This window comes from Eubalaena glacialis, chromosome 2, assembly GCF_028564815.1.
Source record: "Eubalaena glacialis isolate mEubGla1 chromosome 2, mEubGla1.1.hap2.+ XY, whole genome shotgun sequence".
Classification (NCBI taxonomy): Eukaryota; Metazoa; Chordata; class Mammalia; order Artiodactyla; family Balaenidae; genus Eubalaena; species Eubalaena glacialis.
Window position 1 is genome coordinate 29576916 of NC_083717.1, and position 19020 is coordinate 29595935.

The 19020-nt window shown below is 45.4% G+C and overlaps 1 protein-coding gene across 4 annotated transcripts in view; it reads right to left on the reverse strand.

Moving 5' to 3' along the window:
- The window catches only part of WDR37 (WD repeat domain 37), a 55256-nt gene that overhangs the window by 9686 nt on the left and 26550 nt on the right, over nt 1-19020 (reverse strand). For 2 of the 4 annotated variants that reach the window (XM_061179707.1, XM_061179705.1), the window contains exons 8-11: nt 18533-18577; nt 16338-16414; nt 8658-8898; nt 7364-7505 (exon numbers count right to left, since the gene is read on the reverse strand). In XM_061179707.1, the coding sequence (XP_061035690.1) occupies nt 7364-7505; nt 8658-8898; nt 16338-16414; nt 18533-18577 (505 nt within the window). The remainder of the gene's footprint in view (nt 1-7363; nt 7506-8657; nt 8899-16337; nt 16415-18532; nt 18578-19020) is intronic. The other 2 variants (XM_061179708.1, XM_061179709.1) reach the window with 2 other exon arrangements.

Here is a 19020-nt window from a genome sequence, read left to right on the forward strand (position 1 = left end):
CCTCAGAACTGCGTGGAGTTCCCAACAGAAGTGACACAGGCTGCACGGAGTATGACGTGTGTGCAGAAACATATACATGCACCTGTAAACGTGTCTGTCCAGAAGTGTTACAGGCTGCACAGACTGTGATGTGTGTGCAGATACATGTGCGTGTGTGTGTGTGTAACGTAAGCCAAGACTAACCTCCCGCCGTCACTACCACCTCCCAAAGCCAGGCTCTGCCCGGCAGCTGCCCCTTCCCCACTCTGCTCACTGCTCGCCGTTGCTCAGGGGGTCCTGCCAACACCTGTGTCAGGTCCAGACATGCCTCGTGTAGGTCTCAGTGAGGCTGTAACGACGCAGTCGGGAAGGTGTCCATCTGTGTGAACAACCTGACGATGCTGCTCTGGGTCACCTCAACGAAAAGTGAAGCAATCAGCTCACAACAAAGAGGCATTTAAATGTACTAATTTCCTTAAGTCCTTAGTTTTATTAGTTACTAATCAGCCCTTCTTCAATGAGGGATTTAAAAAGGATAAATGGAGAAATATTAAATCTCCTCTTACTTTTCAAAACTATCTCTTGAATTTCAAACAACTTTTAAACGTATCACCGGGGATCAGTAATTAAATTACTGTATATCCACTACCTACCTCTAAAGCCAAGGTGAGCAAGCAGTAAGGAGGTGGCTCCTCAGCCGCTGACACAGAGACACTCCCAAGATCTTTCCACACAGTGCCCACGTGTGCGAGGTGCACGCGCCCACCCGGCAGCTGCCACGCACCACCACTCATGCCCTCTGCCCATTTCCATGACAAGACAAACATCCACTGATTCATAACCACTGCAGTCAGATCACATTTCTGACACCACGGCTGCCACTCCAGTCTCTAGGAATCTGAGCAGAGTCTTCGGGCGAACAGAGCTGAGAAAATCGGAAACGGGACAATTTATGGGGAGTTCACGCTGTCAGCCTTGGTTTGATGGTAACCTCAGATATCAACCATCTATTGCCAGAAATTACATGTCTCTACACTTCCCCAAATGAAACTGTTTTCAGTCTACCCAAGCAAACAGAAGACAGAAGCAGACTCCCAGGCAGGTGGGGAATGGGCTGTAAACTGGGGGGAGTTCAGGTTCGAGTTCTGAGGCCCCTGTGGTGCCCCGGGCCTCTCCTTCCTCCAGCAGTCATTGCTACCCCTGTTCCTCCTCCTCATCACGGACGAGGGCTGAAAACCATGACCAGGAATGACAGACTCTCAGACCAGCGCAGAGGTCTGCCAACCACCCCTACCTGCCGCCCGCCTCCAGCACAGGCCTGCACACACGCTGTGTCGCTGACCAAGCACAGAATTCAACAGTTAAATCGAACCACCACCCAGTTAAAAGTTTCACACTGTCAAAACACTTTTTCTCTTTAAAGCTTAGCATAAAGAAAACTGTCAACAGCACGACACAAAACTCAAAGCTACTTTCACCTTCGTAAGCATATGATCTAGAATTTAGATCTCTGGGTATTTGGCAAGAGAAGCATATGAAAATGTCATAACTTTAAAGCAATCATTATAATCTCTAAACTTTTTTAAAAAAAGTTTTTGTTAGATGTCATGTCTTATTTTCTTTAGGCAAGAAAGTACCTAAGTTCACATTTGGGGGATGAAGTTACAATCATATGAAAAGAATCAAGGCAAAAAAGAAAGAAACAAAAAACTTTGCATTCTCAGATATTTTACCCGTGCTGAGCTAATTTCAGATATTTTCAATGCCAGAATTTATTCACACGTGTAAATACTGTCAGCTGGGTACAGACTGGAGTCATCGGCCACCCACGGGGGAAGCTTAATGACCAGTGACTGCCTCAACTGTCAGTCCCTTTTTATAGCAATTGAAACAAAACAAAATGAATCTAAAAAACAGGGGGGGGGTGACGACTCTACCAAGCTCCACAGGAGGCAGTGGTGCTGGGAGGAGAGGGATCAGGAGCCTCCCTTTAGAGCAGCGGTCCCCAACCTTTTTGGCACCAGGGACCAGTTACGTGGAAGACAATTTTTCCACGGGGCGGGGAGGGGGGCGGGTTTGTTCAGGTGGTAACGGGAGCGATGGTTCAGGCAGTAATGTGAGCGATGGGGAGCAGCAGATGAAGCTTTGCTTGTCCGCCGCTCGCCTCCTGCTGTGCGGCCCGGTTTCCAACAGGCCGTGGACCCATACCGGTTTGCGGCCCAGGGGTTGGGGACCCCTGCTTTAGAGGAGAGTCTACACGGGCATCTCTCAAGAGCAGCAGTGGTTTTAACCTAAGTATAGGTTTTATTATAGTAGAGCGACTTGCAGGAACGTCTCTGTACCCACAGCCCACAAGGTCAAAGTCCAGCCCCACGGACTGCACGCAAGGTATGCACAGGAGCCGAGGTACTGTCCCCACCAGGCTGTCTTGAAGTGGCTCACTCCCCGAGTTACACTGTCAGGTGCAAAACACATGAATACATAAGGATTTAGCTCATTTCAGATAAAAAGCACTGGATTTCAATTCCAGCTGATGACAGAAATACATGAGACAGAAACTGCCAAGAGTTGAAATTCCTGTGACATTCCAAATTTTTCCAATTAAACATTTCTATTATTTCCAAGAATAGTACACACTACAATTCCCACTATTAGGAAAACTGTTTGTTATATAAGGTTTCTAAAATTACTTTTCATGCAAATTGGTACACCTTGGGCCACTAAAAGCTAGTCCAATAATACAGCCCCCCAATTCCACTAAGTAAATCCTGTTATGTTAAAATTCCTAATATAATGAAGAAATTTCACAATACAGAATGAAAATAAACATAACATACCAAAAAAGAAAAGGGCTCATTTTTTGTCTTTTCTAAAAATTTATGAGGAAAACCTTAAAACAGACCTTCCATCTGGGAGCTCTCTCTCTACCCAGCAAAAATAATGCAGCACAAATCTCAAGGGGACCCATTTGGCTACAGATTTTTATCTTACAGTGAAGTGTAACATCTCAAACCCTACTTTCTCAAAAAGGCATAGGGGACTTCCCTGGTGGTCCAGTGGTTAAGACTCTGTGCTCCCAAAGTAGGGGGCCCGGGTTCGATCCCTGGTCAGGGAATTAGATCCCACGTGCCGCAACTAAAGATCCCGCACCCAGTGACGAAGACCTGGTAAGAGAAAATGAAAAGGGAAAAATAAACTCTCTCCCAGCTCCCAGAGAAACTGGACTGCAGAACTAAGCCAGTAATGTTGAAGCCTATACCGCTACATCTTGCCTTAAGAAAACCCAACACAGAAAATTCAAATTACCCATATAGGTAAGCGAATTATTCACATTATGAAAGATGTGAGAGTCTAACATTCTTTACTAAAGAATTTGTGCTGAGTTCCTATAAATGAAAATATGCCCTAAGATAGGCTTTTCCAAAGTGTGTTCCACATCATAGTAATGTGAAATATGTGGTCACATAATTTTAAGAAATACAGCCTCTGTTTAAGTGACGATCCACTGAAAACATTCCACGTGGACTTTTTAGGGCGACACAAGGAAAGAACAGCAACGCTCCTGAGAACAGCACTTCTGAGTGTTGCTTTTAATGTTCAGAAAAGAATCGGGTTAAAAGGATCAAGAAAACCATCCCAAAAAACTCAGTCACCTCCCAGCCCAGGAGCAAGCTCTGCAGGCATTGAAGTGAGCTCCCGAGAGGACATCTCAACTGTCTCTGGCTGGAAGTGCAGGCAGGACGGCCAACCCTGGGGCCGGGGGACAGATGCGGACAAGCATGGGGGGTCATGGGCATCCCTACAGATGTGAGGGGAGGCAGAAGACCCGGAGCTGCTTGGAGATGTGAGTGATCAAAGTGAACAGCGCTCCCTCTACTCTGGTTTTGATAACGGACGCCTTTTGGTGGGTTCACACTTACATCCCTGTGCAAAGGGAGTACATTCCGTGGGTACCACGTGTCATATGGCTCGACCCCAGAAGACCCATGCCAGACACAAAAAGGCAGCAGTCAAGTCAGGGACTAGGAAGAGTCCTTAGCTGAAAGCCTGTAAAATATCTCACTTCCTGCTTTTCCAAACTGCAGTCATTCCCAGAGGCTTGCAGCTGATGTAATGTGGGATGGTGGTTCCAAAAGGGAGAGAACAGCCTGCAGCCCCACCTGCTGACCACGCGGCCTGGGGCCTCTGCAAGGCCTGCGGGCCCCAGTGCAGCCGCAACCGTGAAGTCGACGGGAAACACAAAAGCCAGCCCCTCATCGGGCCCGCCAATTCACGAAGGATTGAAAAAAGGTAAAGATTCCCCTTCTCTGACACTTACTGCAGGCGATTAGTGCCAAAGAGAGAACTTTTTAAAATTGATGTTTGTATCTACACATCAACGAAATATGCTAGCTCATCCTAACAGAGCAAGAAAAAACGTAAATACTGTAAGAGCGGTAGTTTACGTATATTCTATTACCATCCAAAAGCTCCCGAGTCCTCGTAGTAAAAGTGAACGCAAGCATGAACCGACGTCTCAGGTCGGGGTTAGGAGAGGCCTCCAGGGGCGGACCCAGCATCCTGTCAACTCTAAGCCACTCCTGATCCCACTAGAAAAAACAAACCTAAGAAACTGTGTCACACACTGGAAATAAGTCCTTCATCCCCGGTTACACTGCTCGTATCTCTCTCCAAAACAGCCATCGTTTTACACACCCACCAGCTGCAAAAACAGACCAACAATTAAACAGGTATTTTAAACATGACACAGTACTTGCTACCCTCCACAGTCAGAGAAGACAGGTGGGAACAGGCCACTGCTACCATGCTCTCAAAGCTACACCAGGCTCCTCCATCGACTCCTAGTAAGACAAGTAAGTTCTTGGCTTTTTGTGCAACACAAAAATAAAAACTTTCAGAAGTTAAATAGAGCAACTGAAAATAGAATGTGACCAAAAGACCCTTCAAATAACACGGAGACAGAGCTCCCTGGAACCAAATTCAGAGTCCGGCAATCTTGAGGACCCTGCTTCGGTTTACCCACAGACGGGGAGGAGGCTGTCAGGACTCACCGAGTCCTCACCGTGCTCCGCACTCACCAGGGGAGCCTCCTGGATTCTGCCCCCACAGGCCTACCCTACCCCGTGCGGCAGAGGAGGCTCAAGCGAACAGGGCAGAGGCCCATGCGCCACAAGACAGACTGCCTGTCCTCCATGCGAGACTCCACCACCTGCCCTGGATCTCCGGCCAGATTCTGCTCGGTCCAGGACCACCAGCAGGGCCAGCTCAGTGAGGAGACTGGGGTGGACGGCGCAGGGCGAGTCTGGACAGACGCCTGCCGGGCCAGGGCGGCGAGTTGGCCGAGTGAGGGTCTCGTGGAAGAGGAGCCACGGGGCGCTCGGCGGTGAATCTGGCACAGCCTGAGCATCACTCATACTCACGGCCACAAAGGCCCATCACCCTCGAGTAGGAGGGTCCGCGAGGCTGCACTAACTCTCAACCATGCCCGTGAATAAAGTGCCAGCTTACGCAGGCAGAAGAAAGGACAGAATCAGCAAAACCATCCCTTCCCAACTCTCGAAGGAATAACTGATTCAGGCAAGGACCCTCGATGACATCAGACCTTTCACTGGGTGGAAGGTCACCTCAACGTGTCAACCCTCACGGCTGCGGGGACGCCTGGCAGACACTACCTGTGGTCCAGGCCAGCGACCCCAGTCGTGCAGTGATGGGCGGGACGCGGCACACACAGCAGTGGCTATGAGACTTCCGGCAGAAAGGAAGCCGCAGAAGAAATGCAGAGGGTGCACGTTCCACAAGAGACTGGCTTGCATTCCACACACAAACTCGACGTCACAAAAAATAACGATAACAAAATGGGTGGAACTGCCCCAGATTAAGAGAGACCAAGGAACATAGTATCTAAACGTAATGAATGAATCTCAATTAAACTTTAAAAAAACATAAAAGATTCTCTGGGGACAACAGGGATAAATGTGAACATAGGCTGGATGTCAGACGCTGTCACAGGCTGTTTTTTATTTTTCTCAGGTGGAAACGATACCATGATATTGAGAGAATGTCCTTATTCTCAAAGACACAGGCTCAGCCAAAGAAAGTACGAGTGCGTGCTGTACATCCAGCCCTTTGCACATGTGTCTGCAGAGACAGAGGCAAATGTGGAGAAATAAAAATGGGTGATTCTAGGAGAAGGGTAATTAGGGATTTGCTGACTATTCTTTCAACTTTTATGTTATGCTTAAACTTTTAAAATGAGAAACTTGGAAAAAAGACGTGCGGACTAATGAGTAGGGCTGTGCGGGCAGAGTCCTGGCTTGTCCAGCGCACTGTGACCAAACGGTCCCTTCTGCTCCCTGGGCCCTGAGTGACTTGCCTGAAAAGCAGGGAAGAGCAGCTGCTCCTGGGCCCCTGGGCACCCCAGCAGGGTCCCCCCTCCACAAACAGGACCGGCCCCAGGAAGTAGGGACTTAGGGGAGCCCGGGGTCCCTCGGCAGGAACACGCCCCTCTGGCAGACGAGGGCCTTCCCACTGAAGCCCACACTCGGCTGGGCAGGCGCTGGGGCTGCACACACCAACTCTCGACCTCGAGGTTCCGGAAGAACACTGTCCTGGCTTCCTTTTGAACATTTATTAATTTTGAATATTAAAACTTAGTACCTAACATTAAACACAGAAAATGGATTCGTTTACAGGACTGTATGACAAAGACAGGAAATCGGACTGAAGCAGCCGACAAGCAGGTTCACCTGCCAAGAAGCGTTTGCTGATATGGCCGCGATCTGGCCTTTACGGATGCGCTGCCGTACAGGAGGGACCCTGCGGGACAGCGGGGGCAGGTGACAGGACATGGTCGGGAGCTGCAGGTGACTGGAGTGCCACTGGGGGCTGCACAGGGCCGCCGGGAGAGGGCCAGGCTGCAGGCCGAGGAGCTGGGAGGCTGGGCATCACTCACTGGGAAGGTCACACGGGGTGAGAGCAAGCGTGTGGGGGGCGAGCTGTCGGGATGCAGCTCTGCCCACCAGACAGAGGGTGGGATGTGGGGACCCTCCCGGAACAGCCCTGCGAACATGCGTGATGTCAAGACTAGACAAGAATGAGCCCAGCGCGAGGACGAGGAGGGGCAGGGAACCACTCTGATGTTCACGCCATGACCCGAGCGTTTCCTGGCCCTCCCCCACCTCCTGCCCGCCTCCAGTTTCAGGAGGGGACATCAGTGAAATCTTCCAAAATGAACTAAGTGTTTTGGGAAAGAGTAGCCATTCTGAAAAACGGTGGAGTCGGAAATTAACACTGAAAATTAAAATAAGAACTGAGTCTTAACATCTACCTGCAAAACTTCTTTCTCGAATAGTTAAAAAGAGACATCTAAGCGACTGAGACTCACTCCGTATGGCCCTGGAAAACATTCACGGAGTGGATGGAAGGGTCCCTGAAGTCCCACAGACGGAAAGTCGTGTCGCGGGAGGAGGTCACCACCAGCCGCTGGGTCGGGTGTGTGCAGCAGTGCGTCAGCTCCTGATCGTGCCCTGCGACAGAGACGAAGGGCAGATGGTCACAGGGAGGCAGGCCCCTGCTATGCTACCGGTAAGAGGAGTCGCGGGAACGGTGTGTGGGGTTGAGGTGGGACCTGTGTCCATTCCCCTCGTGCATTTGGAAGAGCAGGACAAGTGTGGGTGGGACACTCCTGACCCCGATGGCTGGAAGGTCGGGCAGATCTCCAACAGGCCGAGTGTGTAAATAAGTACAGTTCCAAATTCCGCACTTGCAGAATAACCTCTAATAATACACAGGTGGAGCGCTCGGTAGACCACAACCTTTATCACTCAATGAGGAAAGGCATTCACCGATAAACACGCACAAAGGCCTGTGATGGGCAGAGCTCTGAGACAGCCCAGAGATGCCCAGCCCTAGTACACACCCTGCAGGATTCCTGCCCTTGTGTTTGGGCAGAACCTGCAAATGCTCTGGTAATCGTGGTACATTATAAAGCAAAACAGATTTTGCAGATATAACTAAGGCCCCCAAATCACATGGCTTTGAGTTAATCAAAAGAAAGATTGTCCTGGATGGGCCTGACCTAGTCAGGTGGACCCTTCCAAAGGGTCCCGGCAGAGATGCTCTCCTGCTGGCCTGGAAGAAAGCCAACAGCACATGGTGAGATGCCTCTGGAGTGGCCACAGGAGACTGAGGGCAGCCTCTGGATGCTGAGAACTGCCCCCAGCTGACAACAGGCAGGAAAACAGGATCTCAGTCACGGGCCACAAGAAAAGGAATCTGCCCAATGGCAGTAAGAGGACCCCAGGTCTCAGGTGAGAGCACAGCCCCCACCAACACCTTCACTCCACCCATGACACCCTGAGAACCAGAGGGTCAGCGAGCATGTGCCCAGAACTCCTGACCCAGGGGCACAATGTGATAAATTCATGTTATTTTAAGACATTAAGCATGTGGAAATTTGTTACAAAGCAAAAGAAAACTAATACAACAACCACATTCAAATATCTAGATACTGCATGTATCTAGATGCAATTAACCCCCCCGAAGATAAGATAAATTTAACTGCCAACAGCTCTATTAATCATAAAGGAGCTCTGAAAATCACAGCTGCACCAAGAGAACCAACAGTCCTTCTAGATGAGACGTCGTCTGCACACGACGGGAATGCAGTGCCTGCACACCTGTCAGGGAGTGAACAAGTTCCGACGTCTCCACGTCATACAGGTTCGCCGTTCTGTCCCACGAGGCCGTCACCGCCTGCTTGCCCCCGACCAGCCAGTCGGCGGCTATGACCACTCCCTGGTGGCTCTTAAGAGATGTCAGTGGCGCCCGGATGGTGGGACAGTCGCTGGATGCGTCCGCGTCTGCATCAGGCTCGTCCTTGTCGGAGCACTCCACCTCGTCCTCGCCACAGAGCTGCTGCTGGGGGAGAGCAGAGAGGCGGTTCCCTGGGAATCCTGAGCCTGCCAGACACGGCTGCACAATCGCACTGTTACTGTCTGTCCTTCTAGGACTTAACCACCACTACGACCAACACCAGTGGGTGTCTGGTACTAAGTGGTGCTCAGTGACTGTGTATCAACTTCACCATCTCCTACTTGGCTAAAACCCTGGGCCAAACATAAGAAGAAAAAATGAGGTAGCTACACCATCAAATGAGCTACAGTTCATTTCCACTAACCAATAAGGGGGTGAAAATAAAATGATTTTCAACATTTTAAGTTTTCATCACAGATTAGGAGAAATGTAATAAAACTAAACACAATTGAAAATCAATAATTTGTCACAATAAAAAAAAGGAACATTCAGTTCTCAGAAGCCTATTTAAAACACGTTTAGAATTCTATTGCTATGTTAATAGACATGAGAGTTCACTTTATTTCCCTACATTATCAATAATCTTTTGTCAAAAGCTAAGGATAAAAAAAAAACCTAATAGTCACCCTAGGCTTCAGGTCTTTAAGAAAATACTGTGTATTCATTCAACAAATATTTATCAGGTGCTTACACGGTGCCAGACCACATGCTGGTCACACCACACAGAAGGGGAGATGGCCGCTGCCTGGCGTGTCCACGTGGAACTCGTGTAGGAGGTGATGCGGGCCTGGGGCCCCGCCTCACAGAGCGTATGGGCCAGCGGGGGGCAGACACACACGTGGGCACAAGTGCACACACATGGGTATGGGAGCAGATGTCATAGGTATGGAAATACATGTCGTGCATACACACACATGGACACACACAGCGCAGGGATGTATGTCATGTGTACAAACACAGTAGAGGGATGTGACCTGAGCCGAGACTGGCCAGCAAAGCTTAAGAAAACCAGTGCTGCCCATCCAAGCACAAGGCTCAGGCTGGGCAGTAATGAGGGAGTGCCACCTGCTCTTCCTTTCGTGGCAGATCACGGAGTGGTCCCGGCACCGACCACACCTCAGGTGCATCTCAAATTCAAGCTGGGGCCCCCAAGGAACCCCCAAGTCCTGAGGCAGCAACTTTCAAGCAAGAAAAGTCCCTGCATCCAACGCAAACAAAATCCTAAAGAAAATAAAGTCAACCTTACATTCTAAATAAACTATTAAGTTTTTTAATCTAAGTATTATATGTAATATTCCCTCTGACAAAATTGGTGCTTTTTAAATTCTATTTGGAAAAAGAAATCCATACAATGTAAACTCATCTCCTGAACTTTTTGAGCATCAGTCCTCATGCTCATCTCCGCCCTGTCCTCCCCCCGTGCTCACTGTTTCTTGAGTGAACGCATGCATTAAGCACAGCACTTGACAGTTTGGAAATTCCACGAGGGAAAAATCTGTGTTAAAATAAAATACATAATACACTGAATTAAAAATGAATTGTTAAGACCACTTACCTAAAGAAAACTCATTCTTACTCATTACTGGAATTCATTTATTACTTAACCCATCTCTAAATAGAACAACATTTAAAAGGTTTAAAAAGAGAAAAAGTAAAGGAATATTCACAGGCAGAGATATGAAAACTGGAAGACTACTATCATCCTCTAACAATTACAGCCAAAACGTAAATGGAAACCTAACGTTTGCTCAACTACATGAAATCACTCAGCGCCCTCTGCCTGGCGAAACTTCCCCCCACTGGAGCAGCACAGGGAAGGGCTGAGCATGTGTAGACTCCACAGCAAAGAGCCGCCCTCAACAGAAACTAGGAAGATCAAGTCACCAAAAAGGATAACTAAGACCCCACATGATTATCCAAAGAAGGTGCTTCTGTATCCTACAGGACAAGCAAGCATGTAACCGAGGGGTTTGTGGTTTAAGCCTGTGGATTCATTCTTCTCAACATGCAACCTCTTCTATTACAAACATTAAAACTTTACCCACGTGAGACATTCACAGAAAGATAGACAAGATGAAAAGTCAGAGGGCTATGTACCAGATGAAGGAACAAGATAAAACCCCAGAAAAACAACTAAATGAAGTGCAGATGGGCAACCTTCCAGAAACAATAACTGAAATGAAAAATACACTAGAAGGAATCAATAGCAGAATAACTGAGGCAAAAGAACGGATAAGTGACCTGGAAGACAGAATGGTGGAATTCACTGCTGCGGAACAGAATAAAGAAAAAAGAATGAAAAGAAATGAAGACAGCCTAAGACACCTCTGGGACAACATTAAACGCAACAACATTCGCATTACAGGGGCCCCAGAAGGAGAAGAGAGAGAGAAAGGACATGAGAAAATATTTGAAGAGATTATAGTCGAAAACTTCCCTAACATGGGAAAGGAAATAGCCACCCAAGTCCAGGAAGTGCAGAGACTCCCATACAGGATAAACCCAAGGACAAACACACTGAGACACATAGTAATCAAATTGGCAAAAATTAAAGACAAAGAAAAATTATTGAAAGCAGCAAGGGAAAAACGACAAATAGCATACAAAGGAACTCCCATAAGGTTAACAACTGACTTCTCAGCAGAAACTCTACAAGCCAGAAGGGAGTGGCATGATATACTTAAAGTGATGAAAGGGAAGAACCTACAACCAAGATTACTCTACCCGGCAAGGATCTCGTTCAGATTCAATGGAGAAATCAAAAGCTTTACAGACAAGCAAAAGCTAAGAGAATTCAGCACCACCAAACCAGCTCTACAACAAATGCTAAAGGAACTTCTCTAAGTGGGAAACACAAGAGAAGAAAAGGACCTACAAAAACAAACCCATAACAATTAAGAAAATGGTAAGAGGAACATACATATCGATAACTACATTAAACGTGAATGGATTAAATGCTCCAACCAAAAGACACAACCTTGCTGAACGGATACAAAAACAAGACCCATATATATGCTGTCTACAAGAGACCCACTTCAGACCTAGGGACACATTCAGACTGAAAGTGAGGGGATGGAAAGAGATATTCCATGCAAATGGAAATCAAAAGAAAGAAAGCTGGAGTAGCAATCCTCATATCAGATAAAATAGACTTTAAAATAAAGAATATTACAAGAGACAAGGAAGGACACTACATAATGATCAAGGGATCAATCCAAGAAGAAGATATAACAATTACAAATATATATGTACCCAACATAGGAGCACCTGAATACATAAGGCAATTGCTAACAGCTATAAAAGAGGAAATCGACAGTAACACAATAATAGTGGGGGACCTTAACACCTCACTTACACCAATGGACAGATCATCCAAACAGAAAATTAACAAGGAAACACAAGCTTTAAATGACATAATAGACCAGATAGATTTAACTGATATTAATAGGACATTCCATCCAAAAACAGCAGATTACACTTTCTTCTCAAGTGCGCACAGAACATTCTCCAGGATAGATCACATGTTGGGTCACAAATCAAGCCTCAGTAAATTTAACAAAATTGAAATCATATCAAGCATCTTTTCTGACCACAATGCTATGAGATAAAAAACGTAGAAAACACAAACACATGGAGGCTAAACAATACGTTACTAAATAACCAAGAGATCACTGAAGAAATCAAAGAGGAAATCAAAAAATACCTAGAGACAAATGACGACGAAAACACAACGATCCAAAACCTATGGGATGCAGCAAAAGCAGTTCTAAGAGGGAGGTTTATAGCAATATAAGCCTACCTCAAAAAACAAGGAAAATCTCAAATAAACAATCCAACCTTACACCTAAAGGAACTAGAGAAAGAAGAACAAACAAAACCCAAAGTTAGCAGAAGGAAAGAAATCATAAAGATCAGAGCAGAAATAAATGAAATAGAAACAAAGAAAACAATAGCTAAGATCAATAAAACCAAAAGCTGGTTCTTTGAGAAGATAAATAAAATTGATAAACCATTAGCCACACTCATCAAGAAAAAGAGGGAGAGGACTCAAATCAATAAAATTAGAAATGAAAAAGGAGACATTACAACAGACACCGCAGAAATACAAAGCACCTTAAGAGACTACTACAAGCAACTCTATGCCAATAAGATGGACAACCTGGAAGAAACGGACAAATTCTTAGAAACCTTAGAACCTTCCAAGACTGAACCAGGAAAAAATAGAAAATATGAACAGGCCAATCACAAGCACTGAAATTGAAACTGTGATTAAAAATCTTCCAACAAACAAAAGCCCAGGACCAGATGGCTTCACAGGCAAATTCTATCAAACATTTAGAGAAGAGCTAACACCCATCCTTCTCAAACTCTTCCAAAAAATTGCAGAAGGAGGAACACTCCCAAACTCATTCTATGAGGCCACCATCACCCTCATACCAAAACCAGACAAAGATACTACAAAAAAAGAAAATTACAGACCAATATCACTGATGAATATAGATGCAAAAATCCTCAACAAAATACTAGCAAACAGAATCCAACAACACATTAAAAGGACCATACACCACGATCAAGTGGGATTTATCCCAGGGATGCAAGGATTCTTCAATATATGCAAATCAATCAATGTGATACACCATATTAACAAATTGAAGAATAAAAACCATAGGATCATCTCAATAGATGCAGAAAAAGCTTTTGACAAAATTCAACACCCATTTATGATAAAAACCCTCCAGAAAGTGGGCATAGAGGGAACCCACCTCAACATAATAAAGGCCACATACGACAAACCCACAGCAAACATCATTCTCAATGGTGAAAAACTGAAAGCATTTCCTCTAAGATCAGGAACAAGACAAGGATGTCCACTCTCGCCCCTATTATTCAACATAGTTTTGGAAGTCCTAGCCATGGCACTCAGAGAAGAAAAAGAAATAAAAGGAATACAAATTGGAAAAGAAGAAGTAAAACTGTCACTGTTTGGAGATGACATGATACTATACATAGAGAATCCTAAAGATGCCACCAGAAAACTACTAGAGCTAATCAATGAATTTGGTAAAGCTGCAGGATACAAAATTAATGCACAGAAATCTCTTGCATTCCTATACACTAATGATGAAAAACCTGAAAGAGAAATGAAGCAAACACTCCCATTTACCACTGCAACAAAAAGAATAAAATACCTAGGAATAAACCTACCTAGGGAGACAAAAGACTTGTATGCAGAAAACTATAAGACACTGTTGAAAGAAATTAAAGATGATATCAACAGATGAAGAGATATACGATGTTCTTAGATTGGAAGAATCAATACTGTGAAAATGACTATACTACCCAAAGCAATCTACAGATTCAATGCAATCCCTATCAACTTACCAAAGGCATTTTTTACAGAACTAGAACAAAAAATCTTAAAATTTGTATGGAGACACAAAAGACCCCGAATAACCAAAGCAGTCTTGAGGGAAAAAAACGGAGCTGGAGTAATCAGACTCCCTGACTTCAGACTACACTACAAAGCTACAGTAATCAAGACAATATGGTATTGGCACAAAAACAGAAATATAGATCAATGGAACAGGAGAGAAAGCCCAGAGATAAACCCACGCACCTATGGTCAACTAATCTATGACAAAGGAGGCAAGGATATACAATGGAGAAAAGACAGTCTCTTCAATAAGCGCTGCTGGGAAAACTGGACAGCTACATGTAAAAGAATGAAATTAAACACTCCCTAACACCACACACAAAAATAAACTCAAAATGGATTCGAGACCTAAATGTAAGACCGGACACTATAAAACTCTTAGAGGAAAACATAGGAAGAACATTCTTTGACATAAATCACAACAAGATCTTTTGTGATCCACCTCCTAGAGTAATGGAAATAAAAACAAAAATAAACAAATGGGACCTAATAAAACTTAAAAGCTTTTGCAAAGCAAAGGAAACTACAAACAAGACGAAAAGCCAACCGTCAGAGTGGGAAAAAATATTTGCAAACGTATCAACGGACAAAGGATTAATCTCTAATATATATAAACAGCTCATGCAGCTCAATATTAAAAAAACAAACAACCCAATCAAAAAATGGGCAGAAGACCTAAATAGACATTTCTCCAGAGGACATACATACGGCCAAGAAGCACATGAAAAGCTGCTCAACATCACTAATTATTAGAGAAATGCAAATCAAAACTACAATGAGGTATCACCTCACACCAGTTAGAATGGGCATCATCAGAAAATCTACAAACAACAAATGCTGGAGAGGGTGTGGAGAAAAAGGAACCCTCTTGTACTGTTGGTGGGAATGTAAATTGATACAGCCATTATGGAGAACAGTATGGAGGTTCCTTAAAAAACTAAAAATAGAATTACCATATGACCTAGCAATCCCACTACTGGGCATATACCCAGAGAAAACCATAATTCAAAAAGACACATGCACCCCAATGTTCACAGCTGCGCTATTTACAATAGCCAGGTCATGGAAGCAACCTAAATGCCCATCGACAGACGAATGGATAAAGAAGATGTGGTACATACATACAATGGAATATTACTCAGCCATAAAAAGGAACGAAATTGGGTCATTTGTAGAGATGTGGATGAACCTAGAGACTGTCATACAGAGTGAAGTAAGTCAGAAATAGAAAAACAAATATCGTATATTAACACATATATGTGGAACCTAGAAAAATGGTACAGATGAACCGGTTTGCAGGGCAGAAATAGAGACACACATGTAGAGAACAAACGTATGGACACCAAGGGGGGAAAGTGGCGGGGGGGTGGTGGTGTGATGAATTGGGCAATTGGGATTGACATGTATACACTGATGTGTATAAAATGGATGACTAATAAGAACCTGCTGTATAAAAAAATTAATTAAATTAAATTAAAAAAAAAAGAAGGAAGCAGGCACAAAAAAAAAAAAAACTTTACCCACATGAAAATGATATCACACACACCAGTGACATACAGGATTTATCTCACATGAAAGACAGACAAGTTGTCTAAAATCAAATACATAAAATATTAAGAAGTATAACTTAACCATAAAATTTTAAAGAACTAATGTAAATGTTTAACATTTGTGGAAAGGAAACTGAAAGCAAACACACCCGGATATAGACAGAGACTCGGCCCTGGTCCGCTCGGTGGCCAGGCTGGGGGTGGCACTCTGGCTGTGTTGAGTGCTCGCGTCCTAGCTGGTAGGTGTCCTCGCATGGCCTCTCCTCAGTGCGTGCAAGGAGAAGGTACAGGGAGCCCTCAGGTGCCTCTTCTCCTACAAACACTGATCCTACCGGATCAGGGCCCCACCCTTGTGACCTTATTTGACCTTAATGACTTCCTTAGAGGCCCATCTCCAAATACAACCCCATGTGGGGTTAGGATTCTAACCTATGAGTTTTGGGGACACACACATTCGGCCCACAACACAAATTATAAGTTTATCCTAAAACTCACAAGCATCCAGAACCTACCAACATACCCCATATCGTGCTTTCAGGGTAAGTAAATGTGCTGCTTACACTAGTGTCGGCTGCAGGCTGAGGAGTGGGCAGCTGAACCGCGTACCTCCAGACATGGGCGGTCTGATCTCCAGAAGCTGAGGAGAGAAAGAGGGGAAATTACTCGAGGTGCAAACGTGCGCTGGCTAGGCTCCTGCTAAGTTCTGTACCTGAGGGATTGCAAGTGATTGACTGTACTTAAACAACTACTTCTGAGACTACGTAACGCTACTGAGAATAGCAAAAGTGCACAAAGATAATGATTATCTATAAAAATAACCCCCCTTCATCTTAGGGTGGAAACCTGTAAAGGTTCAGAGAAAATTTACAAGCTGTAGATTTTATTCTCCATCTGGCCAACCTAAGAAAATGGAAACCCAAAACTACAGTAACTCAAGGGCATGTTCCCATCCACTGAACCTGGATGCGCCCCACAGCTGGCCATGCAGCCCCTGGTACTGAGACCTTGCTATCACCAGCCAGGCCGCAAGGCGATGCTTGGACTTGGGAATGACAGAGGGCAGCTGAGGGGCACAGGCAGGCCCGCAGACGTGCGAAAGGGCCACCTCCACTGCCCCCACGAGAGCACCGTCTTAACCCCACCTTCTCTGCGTGGCTGCACAGCTTCCCCAAAGCAGCAGATGGCGGCACGTGTCTTGTGGCGTCAAATGGATTTAGTGCCTGACCTGCCCATCTCCCTTCGAGTCAGCGTCCTGTCCAAACCCCTATCTGGCGCTCCACTCTCCAGGCCACTACTTTATGTTTCCATTTCCCACTGCAGCTTCCTGACGTGTCTCGATTTCATACCCTTCTTTCCAGCCTGGTTGTCACTGGTCTCCGTGTCTTCCCAACCACAAAACAAATGGCCCACATAACTAGGTTAAACTCCTGGCCTCCTTTACTCCCCAGATGTTGATTCAGGCATCCACTAGCTCTGTGGGGGAGGCCTGTTAAAACTGGACCCTCAAAGGACCCTGCCACCTGATTGACTTGAGTGTAAGAGCACTGATTAGTCCCACTTCTGTCCTCTGTCCTGGGGTCAGCAGAACTGGCCCATGGGCCAAATCCAGGCAGCCACCCACCCTGTAAACACAAACAAGGGTCACTGCCCACTGCCATGTCCCCTCATCCATGCACCATCTCTGCTGCTTCCGTGGCAACGGAGCTGAGCAGCTGTGACTCAGACCATGTGGCCTCAAGATGAAAACAGTTACTTCTGGTCCTTTACAGAAAAGCTTGCTGACCTCTGATCTAGACAAACACTCATCCTTCAGGTTACCATCCGTGTCCCCGAAACACCACGGGGGTCCACAGGTGTCAGACAGTTTTATGGAAAAACTCCTCAATATGATAAGGTGTTATTTTATTTTTTCTTAATTTTTATTTTAATTTATTTATTTTATTTATTTTTGGCAGCACTGAGTCTTCGTTGCTGCGCACAGGCTTTCTCTAGCTGCGGCGAGCAGGGGCTACTCTTCGTTGCGGTGCACGGGCTTCTCATTGCAGTGGCTTCTCTTGTTGCAGAGCACGGGCTCTAGGTGCATGGGCCTCAGTAGTTGCAGCACACGGGCTCAGCAGTTGTGGCTCGCGGGCTCTAGAGCACAAGCTCAGTACTTGTGGCGCACGGGCTTAGCTGCTCCCCAGCATGTGGGACGTTCCCGGACCAGGGCTCAAACCTGTGTCCCCTGCACTGGCAGGCAGATTCTTAACCACTGTGCCACCAGGGAAGTCCCTATAATCAAGGTGTTTTTAAACTACGTGAAATGAAGACAAACCCAAGGTACCACAGCTCTTTCCAGGAAAACTGCCTGGGAAGGAGTAAAGACGCGGGCCTGCAGAGAGCCCGACTCGGGGCTGCTAAATTCCTCATCTCTGTGCCGACAGGGCCTCAGAGAAGTGAGCACATTCCCGCGAGCAGGAAGAGCAGGTGGCAGGGATGGGCTTCGTAAAAAGACCTCCAGGAGAACGCGGCCGAGTTCAAGCTGACATCAAGTCAAGTTCACCTAATTCGCAATCCACTGCTCATTTTAAAAAAAAGTGCCCCTCAGTGTAGTTTTCTTTATTCATTTCTCGTGCAATTTGTAAAATGTCTACTAATGACTAACTTCTGTGAAAGGCGTGACTAATCCTGATGCTACTGATGAGAAAGGAATGATGACAGCTGTTTTCAGGTCAGCAATAACTGTTCAATAAATAAAAAAACAAAATCAACATACCGGTGAGAGCCAACTGTTCTGATGGATGAAATTTAATGGAATTTACTGCAAAATAAAAATATTACAGAAACAGGTTTAAAATAAGAACGTATCATCAATATTTATTATAATTACAGCATGTATTGCAAAGTTAAATTTAAAAACTAAAGGAACTATGATAGTTCAATATTAAATATCCTAATTCAGTTAAACTATGAATAAACATGTAAGTTAAAGAGAACAGAGGTAGTGCCACGTGGCGTGGCCAAAAAAAAAAAGAGAGGTACAATACAAAGTAACTAAATATGAACTACCAAACTGCTCAAGAGGCTACACAGAAAAAGGATATTAATAATCTATTTTTTATACATAGGGAAGTCACCTAGAGTTAAAAATAAACCAGGATAAAAAAAGAAAACATAATTATAACAAGCAGAGGCAGATTACGGTGGTGCACACTGTTTATTGCCTACCCAGCTGCCCACAAGCCCACCCTTCCAAAAACCCAG